Source organism: Oryctolagus cuniculus, chromosome 16 (genome assembly GCF_051225735.1).
Source record: "Oryctolagus cuniculus isolate XC-2025 breed Fujian yellow rabbit chromosome 16, ASM5122573v1, whole genome shotgun sequence".
Classification (NCBI taxonomy): Eukaryota; Metazoa; Chordata; class Mammalia; order Lagomorpha; family Leporidae; genus Oryctolagus; species Oryctolagus cuniculus.
The window spans coordinates 18,974,926-18,985,367 of record NC_142882.1 but is presented as its reverse complement, the minus strand read 5'-3'; the positions used below and the strand labels follow the sequence as shown (position 1 = coordinate 18,985,367).

At 69.2% G+C, this 10,442-nt stretch overlaps 1 protein-coding gene across 1 annotated transcript; it reads left to right on the top strand.

Moving 5' to 3' along the window:
* The first annotated feature begins 384 nt into the window (after window positions 1-384).
* On the top strand, window positions 385-6,200 carry SPC24 (SPC24 component of NDC80 kinetochore complex). The gene is made up of 5 exons (XM_089316461.1): window positions 385-658; window positions 2,823-2,980; window positions 4,704-4,804; window positions 4,968-5,044; window positions 5,605-6,200. Exons 1-5 carry the CDS (start codon window positions 451-453, stop codon window positions 5,709-5,711), a joined length of 651 nt encoding a protein of 216 aa, XP_089172587.1. The 5' UTR covers window positions 385-450; the 3' UTR covers window positions 5,712-6,200.
* Window positions 6,201-10,442: the final 4,242 nt, after the last annotated feature.

The window sequence follows — 10,442 nt, the reverse complement described above, 5'->3', positions numbered from 1 at the left end:
GTCTGAGCCTCCTTTGAAAGCAAGCAACCAGCCCAGCCCAGCATAACACAGCTACTGCATTGCAAAGCTGGGATTTGAACCCCAAACATCTAGCTGCAGACTCCCTACAGGATCTATTTGCTAGTTTTGTTTTGTGTATCCCACGCACACAGAACGTTATCTGCGTGAGCCGCTAGCCCCCCGCTTCGCCCTTAGAACCGCGTCCTGCGGGCAGCAGCAACCCGAATATAAGGACAGCTTGGCCTTATAAGACGCGTCGGCCACGCCTCCCCGAGCCGTCCCCACTCTGCGCTGATTGGCCATCGGTCATGACTGACGGAAGAACCAGCGCGGGTGCGCCAGGCCCCGCCCAGGTTGTCTCCCGCCTTCCGCCGCCCCTCCCTGCGTCTGTTTGGCCATTGCTGCGGAGTGACGGAGATTCAAACCAATGGGAACTGGAGGCTCGGGGTCATGGGGCGGGCCCCGCGGGCAGTCAAATTTGCGCGCGCGGGTCTCGTCATGGCGGCCTTCCGCGACATCGAGGAGGTGAGCCAGGGGCTGCTGAGCCTGCTGGGCGCCAACCGTGCCGAGTCTCAGCACCGGCGGCTGCTGGGGCGTCACGAACAGCTGGTGGAGCGGCTGCTGGAGGCGCAGGACAGCGGCGAGCAGCGGCTCCGAGGTGAGGCCCCCGCGGCGGGGCGGGGCGGCCGGGTTGGCCTCGGGGGCCCCCCACTCCCGCCCCGGGCCTCAGTTTCCCCACCCGTGGAATGGGCTCCCGGGGCCGGGCCTGAGCGCCGGGTGTGGCCCCGTCCGAGCGGCCCGCGGGGCGGGGGCGGGGCGGGGGGGGCGGGGCCGCTCCGGGGCGCGCACCTGCCGGCTGGGGGCCGGGGGCGGCTCTTGGGCGCTTCCTGCCTCGGGTTCCTCGGCTGCCGGGTGCAGCGGGGGGCAGGACCGACAGATCGGAGCGTGCGAGGGGCGTGGCGGGGTGGGCGAGAGCTTCAGGTGCCCCATGGTTCCGTTGCGCTGGCTCCCGGGTCGAGGTGGCTTGGAGGGGAGGGAGAAACGCCAGGGACGTTTTGGGAAGCTTGTGGGAAAACGGAATTTAAAAATGAGCTTATTTTGTCCTAAAAAAAAATGTTGAAATTCACGCAAATAAGAGGTCTTTTAAAAGCGCATGAAAACCGCATATTATAAAAAAAAAATGCACGGGTTTTTTTGAATATTTCTGTGCACCCAAATAAATTTACCTTATAATTTTATTCGCCGCAAACTCTTAAAAAATGTATAATATTTGTTATTTTTTTGAAATGCGGAGTGACGGGGAGCTGGTTCACCCCCCAGTTGCCGCCATGGCTGGGGCTGGCCTGAAGCCAGGAGCCAGGAGCTCCATCCGGGTCTCCCACATGGGTGCAGGGGCCCAAGCACTTGGGCCATCCTCCACTGCTTTCCCAGGCCACAGCAGAGAGCTGGATGGGAAGTGGAGCAGCCGGGTCTCCAACCGGCGCCCGTATGGGGTGCCAGCTTCAGAGATGGTGGCTGACCCTATTATGCCCCCTCACCTCCCACACACAGGGACCTGCCACCCACTTCACCCCCCGGATGCCCAGGGCGACCCCAGGAGTTCCGCCCAGGCCCCGGACTGCGCGACTGCGCGGGTAGCAGGGACCCAGTCGAGTGGGCCGTATGCGGGGGGGGGGGCAGCGGAACCCAGGGGTCTGCAGCTCCGGGCCACACCCTCTGGGGCAGAGCCAGATGGGGTGCCCCCGCCCCTCCCCGAGCCAGGCAGACTGAGCGAACCCAGCAGGGGTGGTGTCGCTGGGGCCCCTGGGCTTGTTGGAGGGAGCCCGCCCCCTGCCCCACACGCGCACCGGAGCTGTGCTGAGGGTGTGGTGGGGTGAGTCCCACTGAGCCCCTGCGGTGCGACCCCGCCCATTAGCCCCTCCCCTCCCCCCCTGCCCTGGGACGCTGCCTTCTGTTTGGGGGCTACTCCGTGGGGGCCTCCCGTCGCGGGAGGCAGGCAGCCTGAGCGCGTGCGTGCGTGGCTGGGTCCGAGCCCTCCCCGGCACCGCCTCTGCTGTGCGTAGTGACCGCGGGGGACGTGGGGTGCAGGCTCCTTCCTCTGGGTGGGCCCACGAGGGGATCACGGAGGGATCGGGGTTCCACCCGGCCGCCGTGGGCTCTGCTATTTTAGAGGCAAAATCACACACACACACACACACACACACACACAGGTCTTCCATCTGCTGGTTCACTCCCCAAATGGCCGCAGTGGTCAGAGCTGAGCCCAGCTGAAGCTTTATCCGGGTCTCCCAGGCAGGTGCAGGGGCCCCAGCACTTGGGCCTTCCTCCACTGCCTTCCCTGGGCGTCAGCAGGGGGCTGGATCGGAAGCGGAGTAGCCACAGGCGGCAGAGGCAAACGTGGGGAGGTGGAATGAGCCTGGGGACCGGGTGTGAAGGGAGCGTGAGGTCGCAGGTTTGGGGAGGGGAGGGCACGGGGCGGGGCGGGGTCAAACCGGGGTCCAGCCCCGGGCTGTGATCTGATGAGCTAAAGCGGGGAGTGGCAGAGGTCTTCCGTCCGCCGTTCACTCCCACACTGCCTGCGTGGCCGGCCCCGTCCAGGTCTGCTGTGGGGCAGCGGCAGGTGCAGGTCTGCAGGATGCTGGGTTCGAAGCTGCCGCGCGCTCCCACGCCCCAGGGGGTGGCCCTACGCCCCAGCCTTAGAGCCGGTGGCGTCCCGAACGCTGTTGGGGTGAGGGTCCGTGTGCCGGTTCCGGGTCCGCCCCTTGGCAGGCTGGGGGCCGGACGGACCTTGGGCAGCCCGCTTCTCCCCGCCCGTCCCGCAGAGATCCTGGCCGCCGAGGAGGAGGTGGCGCGGAGCCTGCTGGACGCCAAGGAGCGGGCGCACCGCGGCGGCGCCGAGCTGCAGCAGCTGGACGCCGAGCTGCAGCGGGCGGCGGCCGAGGACGCGGGGCTGCAGGCCGGCCTGCTATATCCTTCCTGCGCGTGGGGCGGGGCGGGGCGGGGCGGGGCGGGGCTGCAGGCCGGCCTGCTATATCCTTCCTGCGCGTGGGGCGGGGCGGGGCGGGGCGGGGCGGGGCTGCAGGCCGGCCTGCTATATCCTTCCTGCGCGTGGGACGGGGCTGCAGGCTGGCCTGCTATATCCTTCCTGCGCGTGGGGCGGGGTGGGGCGGGGCTGGGCGGGGCTGCAGGCGGGCCTGCTATATCCTTCCTGCGCGTGGGGCGGGGCGGGGCTGGGCGGGTCTGCAGGCTGGCCTGCTATATCCTTCCTGTGCGTGGGGCGGGGCGGGGCTGGGCGGGGCTGCAGGCCGGCCTGCTATATCCTTCCTGGGCGTGGGGCGGGGCTGGGCGGGGCTGCAGGCGGGCCTGCTATATCCTTCCTGCGCGTGGGGCGGGGCGGGGCTGGGCGGGGCTGCAGTCGGGCCTGCTATATCCTTCCTGGGCGTGGGGCGGGGCGGGGCGGGGCTGCAGGTGGGCCTGCTATATCCTTCCTGGGCGTGGGGCGGGGCGGGGCGGGGCTGCAGGCTGGCCTGCTATATCCTTCCTGCGCGTGGGGCGGGGCTGGGCGGGGCTGCAGGCTGGCCTGCTATATCCTTCCTGCGGTGGGGCAGGGCGGGGCGGGGCTGCAGGTGGGCCTGCTATATCCTTCCTGCGCGTGGGGCGGGGCTGGGCGGGGCTGCAGGCTGGCCTGCTATATCCTTCCTGCGCGTGGGGCGGGGCGGGGCGGGGCCGCAGGCTGGCCTGCTATATCCTTCCTGTGCCCGGGGCGGGGCGGGGCGGGGCGGGGCTGCATGCTGGCCTGCTATATCCTTCCTGCGTGTGGGGCGGGGCTGGGCGGGGCTGCAGGCGGGCCTGCTATATCCTTCCTGTGCCCGGGGCGGGGCGGGGCGGGGCGGGGCTGCAGGCTGGCCTGCTATATCCTTCCTGCGTGTGGGGCGGGGCTGGGCGGGGCTGCAGGCGGGCCTGCTATATCCTTCCTGCGCATGGGGCGGGGCTGGGCGGGGCTGCAGGCTGGCCTGCTATATCCTTCCTGGGCGTGGGGCGGGGCTGGGCGGGGCTGCAGGCCGGCCTGCTATATCCTTCCTGTGCCCGGGGCGGGGCGGGGCGGGGCGGGGCTGCAGGCTGGCCTGCTATATCCTTCCTGCGCGTGGGGCGGGGCTGGGCGGGGCTGCAGGCTGGCCTGCTATATCCTTCCTGCGCGTGGGGCGGGGCGGGGCGGGGCGGGGCTGCAGGCTGGCCTGCTATATCCTTCCTGCGCGTGGGGCGGGGCTGGGCGGGGCTGCAGGCTGGCCTGCTATATCCTTCCTGCGCGTGGGGCGGGGCGGGGCTGGGCGGGGCTGCAGTCGGGCCTGCTATATCCTTCCTGCGCGTGGGGCGGGGCGGGGCTGGGCGGGGCTGCAGGCTGGCCTGCTATATCCTTCCTGCGGTGGGGCGGGGCTGGGCGGGGCTGCAGGCTGGCCTGCTATATCCTTCCTGCGCGTGGGGCGGGGCGGGGCTGGGCGGGGCTGCAGTCGGGCCTGCTATATCCTTCCTGGGCGTGGGGCGGGGCTGGGCGGGGTGGGGCGGGGCCACAGGCTGGCCTGCTATAACCTTTCTGCGCGCGGGGCGGGGCGGGGCGGGGCTGGGCTGCAGGCCGGCCTGCTATTGCCTTCCTGAGCGCGGGGTGCGGCACGGCCTCCCCCAGGGTCCTTAACTCCCGCACCCAGCTCAGCCGGGAGCTGCAGGAGCTCAAGGAGACAGAGGCAGAGCTGGAGAGACAGGAGAGGGAGGTGGACGAGGACGTGACCGTCACCATCCCCGCCGCCGTGTAGGTCTCGTGAGCGCGTGTGTGCGCAGCCCCGATCCAGCGCCCGCCTGACTCTGACCCTGACCCCGACCCTGACCCCAACACTGACCCTGACTCCAACCCTGACCCCGACCCCGACCCGACCTTGACCGTGCTCCCTCTCCCGTCCCCCCCCCCCCCCCAGGTACGTGGCGCAGCTCTACCGCCGCAGCAGTAAGATCGAGTGGGACTATGAGTGCGAGCCGGGGGCCATCAAAGGCAGTATCCTCCATCAGGAATGGGGTCAGCTGGTGCCCTGGGGGGCGGCAGGGATGGTCCGGGCAGGGCCCTGCCCCCACGCCTGAGGCCAGGAGGAGCTCTTGGCTCCTGGCTTCTGCCCGGCTGTGTGGCCCCTGGGGAGTGAGACAGCGGCCCGATCTCCCCCTCCCCCTCCCCCTCCCTCTCCCTGTCTCTCACTCATCTGAGCGTCTCCGTGGAGCAGTTGGAAACGGGGGATGCCCCCACTTTGCCTGTCAAAAAAAAAAAAAGAAAAGAAAAGCAAGCAAGCAAGCAGCCGGGCGCTGGAGCCCCTGGGGCGGGAAGTGGAGTGGGTGAGCCAGGGCTGGGGGCGGGCCAGGCAGGGGACCCGGGGGCGTGGCCAGGCAGGAGGACCTGGGGGTGGGGCCAGGCAGGGGGACCCGGGGGCGTGGCCAGGTGTCTGGGACGGGGGTGGGGGTGGGGGGTGGGACCAGGCGGCTGGGACCAGGGGTGTGGCCAGGGACCTGGGGGCGGGGCCGGGCAGCGTCCCTGCCAGCCGGGGTTTTCCTTGCCTCCGGCCTCAGTCCACCACGGCCCCAGCGTGGCGCAGCCCATCCACCTGGACAGCACTCAGCTCTCCAAGAAGTTCATCAGCGACTACCTCTGGAGCCTGGTGGACACCTCGTGGTAGCCGGCAGCGCGGCCCACAGACCCGAGCCTCACGGCTGTGTCCTGCCCTCACTGCCCCGGCCAGGGGACCCGCGAGCTGGCGGGGCCGCACTCTGTGGCGTTCCCAGCTCCGTGCTGGGTGCAGGGCCCCCCACCCCTCCCCACCCCAGCCACACACAGGTCCCACCTGGCCGGACAGGGCAGGTGTCCCGGCGGCCAGGAGTGACCGGGTGCCTGGGCTTCCGGGGTGAGGCCTTGATCCTTGGAGGCTGCGGGCACACTGATTATGGGATGTGGGTGCCGAGGCCGCCGGAAAAGACAGGACGGTGCTGAGAGGCTGGGCCCAGGTGTCCAGGGCCCTCGTTACAAGGACGAAGGACCATAGGCTGGCCGGGGCCCCTGCCCTTGTCACTCCGGCTCTGAGTGTGCGGCTTGTGTGGGAGCCCCAAAGGGATCTCCTGGGTGCCCCCCGACACTGTCTAGGCTCATAAAATACAAGTGCATGTGACTTCTAGAAGGCTCCTTGAAATGCAAGGTTTTCTGTCCCTTCCCAGTCTTTCCTGGATTTGGGCTGTGATGATCGGAGCCTTGGCAGCTGCTCTGTCCCACGGAGGAGGATTGCAGTCCTTTGGGAAAGGAACTGGCGGTGGCGGCGCTGGGTTATCAAGTGTGGGGAACCGGAGCTGCCTGAGCGTCGTCCCGTGTCAGCCTGTGTCTCTCTGTGTCTCCCTGTGTCTCTCTGTGTCTCCCTGTGTCATCCTGTGTTGCTTGGTGTCGTCCCGTGTCTCCCTGTGTCACCATGTGTCTCCCCGTGTCGTCCCGTGTCTCCCTGTGTCGCCATGTGTCTCCCCGTGTCGTCCTGTGTCTCCCCCTGTCTCCCTGTGTCTCCCCGTGTTGTCCTGTGTCTCCCCGTGTCGTCCTGTGTCTCCCCGTGTCTCCCCATGTCTCCCTGTGCCTCCCCATGTCTCCCTGTCTCCCCATGTCTCCCCATGTCTCCCTGTCTCCCCGTGTCTCCCCATGTCTCCCCGTGTCTCCCCGTGTCTCCCTGTTTCGTCCTGTGTCAGCCTGTGTCTCCCTGTGTCTCCCCGTGTCTCCCTGTGTCTCCCCGTGTCTCCCTGTTTCGTCCTGTGTCAGCCTGTGTCTCCCTGTGTCTCCCTGTTTCATCCTGTGTCAGCCTGTGTCTGTGTCTCCCCGTGTCTCGCCGTGTCGTCCTGTGCCTCCCCGTGTCTCCCTGTGTCGTCCTGTGTCTCCCCGTGTCGTCCTGTGCCTCCCCGTGTCTCCCTGTGTCTCCCCGTGTCTCCCTGTGTTGTCCTGTGTCTCCCCGTGTCTCCCTGTGTCTCCCCGTGTCTCCCTGTGTTGTCCTGTGTCTCCCTGTGTCGTCCTGTGCCTCCCCGTGTCTCCCTGTGTCTCCCTGTGTCTCCCCGTGTCGTCCTGTGCCTCCCCGTGTCTCCCTGTGTCTCCCTGTGTCGTCCTGTGCCTCCCCGTGTCTCCCTGTGTCTCCCTGTGTCGTCCTGTGCCTCCCCGTGTCTCCCCGTGTCTCCCTGTGTCTCCCTGTGTTGTCCTGTGTCTCCCTGTGTCGTCCTGTGCCTCCCCGTGTCTCCCTGTGTTGCCTGGTGTAGTCCTGTGTCGCCCTGTGTCTCCCCGTGTCGTCCTGTGTCTCCCTGTGTCTCCCCGTGTCTCCCTGTGTCTCCCCATGTCTCCCCATGTCTCCCCGTGTCTTCCTGTGTCAGTCGTTGATATGTGGGGCTTTCTCGTGCCCTGAGCCAAGCCCTCACTGACTCAGTACACGCCGCAGGTGCAGGCCAGCCATTGATCCCCCACCTCTGGGCTTGGGGTGGGGGAGGGGAGACTGGCCGCCCACCCACTGCGGGCCCAGTGACGCTCCCTGGGGACCTGTCCCACACACGCCCCTGCCCCCAGCTCAGTCCCCAGTTGCTGGGCCTCGGCTTCACCCTGGTCCGCCAGAGCTGCGTGGGGGCAGAGCCACGGTCCGAGGGTGCCGCCTCCCTCCTCTCAGGGCCCAGAGGTCACGCTCAAGGTCAGGCAGGGCTCATCTGGAGTGGGCGCAGCTCGGTCCCTGCTCTCCCTGGCGGTGCTGGCGTGGGCGCGTGCCTAGCCTGTGTACAGGGTGGGAGGGATCAGGAAGGAGGGGCCCAGGCCCGGCTGAGGGTCCTGGGGCAGTAGAGAGGGGTCCCCACCCCGGACCTGCAGCCCACAGGGAGCCGCTGTGGGCACGGGGGCTGGAGGAGGCGCCACTGGCCGTGCCCTGCAGCCCTGCTCAGCTCCCCTCCCCCACTGTCTGGACCTCAGTTTCCCCAAAGAGAAGGCCCCGCCCCCACCCGGGCACCCTCTGAGTGGCCAGGGGCGCGCTGAGGTAGAAGACTCCAGGGTCCAGGGACACCACGCACCCTCCCCCCCCCCGCCCATTCTGCCGTCGGGCAAACTGGCTCCCAGCCCCCGGGGTCTGTGCCAGCAGACACCCCCTGGCCTGGGGGAGGGGCGGGGCAGGGGTCGCGCACCCCCTGCCTCACCCTGGTCCCAGCTCCCAGCAGTGCGGGGGAGGGGGGCCTGGATGGAGTTCTGGGCCCCTGGCGCCCGCCCGGCCCCGCCCCAGCCCCTGCTGGCGTCACCGCGGGTGGGGGCTGAGCCCGCGGACTGAGGACCTCTGTCCCTGCCTTTCGAATGCATTTTTCAGCAATTTTAAAAACAGCCCAGGACTGGCCCTGCTGCGGCCTCGGCTAAGCCCTTAGCCCGGCCAGGGCCAGGGCGAGGCGGGGCCTTGATGGGGCAGCTGCTCGTCCCCCCCCCCCCCAGCTGGGGCCGAGGTGCGGCCAGGCTGTCCCCAGCGGGGGGCTCCTCAGGACCCTGGGGTGGAGGCACCTGTCCGAGGCTGGGTTTGAACCTGGGGCTGTCAGGTCATGGCCAATCCCTGCGGGGAAACTGAGGCACAGAGGGTCAGCATGCAGCTGGCCAGGGAGCCCCCCAGGGACAGCAGGTGTGCGCCCATACGCCTGGCCCGGGGCCTGGGTCACACGGAGCCACAGTCCACGCCGGGACCATCCCAAGCGCGACCCCAGAACCTGAGAAGAGAGCTGGACCCTGCCCGTGCCGAGGCCCCGGTCTAGGGGCGCCGCAGGGTCTTCCGCGTCCACCCCAGGCACAGGGCCCTCGCAGAGGCTGCCCCTCCCCCAGAGCAGGGAGCGGACGGCCGGGGGAGACACAAGGGCGCACACAGGCTCGCCTGCCTGCCCCATGGGCGAGGTGACCCGGGACTCACGCCCGCCACCCTCCGCCCCTTCATCATCGTGGAAAATCACTGCCCGCTGGGGGCGGGGCTGCTGACCCCTGGCGTTGGGGGTGCCCTGGCCAGCTGCAGGGCGCGGCGGCCGCCCCTCCCCTCCCCGCCCGGCCCCCGCCCCCTTCCCCCAGGCTCAGCCCCGCAGGCTCCAGGCTGACTCACCGCAGACAGCTGAGGTTTGGTGGGGGCAGCAGGGGACACCCGCAGGGCCTCCTCCCTCCCCGACGCCCAGCCTCGCCCTTGCCGTCCGTGAAACGGGCGCGCTCACCGCCCTCCCGCAGGGGACCGTCCAGGGGCCGGCACTGCCCCCTCCCCACCACGCAGGGGCTCCCGGACCTTGCGCCTCCCTCGCCCAGCCCAGCCCAGCCCAGCCCGCCTGGGGCCGCCTCCCGTATCATAGCCCGGGCCGTGCAGACCCGGTTCATCCTGTTTGCCACACGGTTGAACATCCATTTATTCAATCGAGCGATCATCGACTGCCCGCGCGCAGGCCCCGGGCCGCCCCCCACGTGGGCCGCGGCACTGGCCGCTCCCGGAGGCCTCCTGGATCCTTCCCAAAACCAGAGGCGGACGGAAGGGAGGAGGCGCCCCCCTGTGGACGCAGGGAGAACTGCGCCGCCCGTGCGCTCAGGCTCGGCGGGCAGGGACGGGCTGGGGTCCAGGGTCAGCCTGCAGAGCAGCCGCAGGCCGGGATCTGTGTTCCAGGCGCCCGTGCGGACTGTGGGTTCAGAAAGAGGGGCTCCTGGTGGGAGATGGGGTCATGGACAGCAGCCCCCAGAGTCGGCCGTCTCCCTCCGGGACAGGGCCCGCAGGCTCCCCACCGTCGGATAGGGGGCTTGGGGTCTCGCCCCTCTTGCTGGCTTCCCGACCGCCTCAGTGGCGCCCGCTGTGGCTTTCAGAAGTCGTTACACTCAGATGCGGCCCAGGACCCCTGCACCGCTCCGTCGTCCCGCTGAGACACCCATTCCCACTCCCATCTGCTCGCTCACTCCCCAAATGCCAGCAACAGCTGGGGCCGGGCCGGGCCGGACCGGACGGGAGCCAGGCGCTCCATCCGGGCCGCCCGCGTGGGCGGCAGGGGCCTGGCACTTGCAGCATCGGCTGCCTCCCGGGGTGGGCACGCGCAGGGAGGGGGTTCAGGACCCGGATTCTGGCTGGGCCCCTTAACCGGCGTCTTCACCACTCACAGCGCAGGGGTCCCGTAGCAGGTGTCAGAACCCCTTCCTCTAAGGGGAGAGGGCACATCCACCCGCCCGCCACCTGCTGTGGGTCACACGGCTGAGGACCTGGGCGTCCAGGTGCCTACTGGAGTGGGAGTGTGGGAGACCCGGCACCTGTCCGTCTGTCCGTCCAGGGGGAGGTGTGCCCCCGCCCCCACGCCCCTGTCCTCACTGGCCTCCTGGGGCTCCCACGCCACTGAGTGGGACGTGGGAGCGCTGTGGCATAGCAGGTAGC

Coding starts and splice junctions, on each gene's coding strand:
- SPC24 (XM_089316461.1), top strand. CDS start 451: ATGGGGCGGGCCCCGCGGGCAGTCAAATTTGCGCGCGCGGGTCTCGTC. Junction 2,981..4,703: donor GCCTGCTATATCCTTCCTGC/GCGTGGGGCGGG, acceptor TCCCGCACCCAG/CTCAGCCGGGAGCTGCAGGA. Junction 5,045..5,604: donor GCCGGGGGCCATCAAAGGCA/GTATCCTCCATC, acceptor CTCCGGCCTCAG/TCCACCACGGCCCCAGCGTG.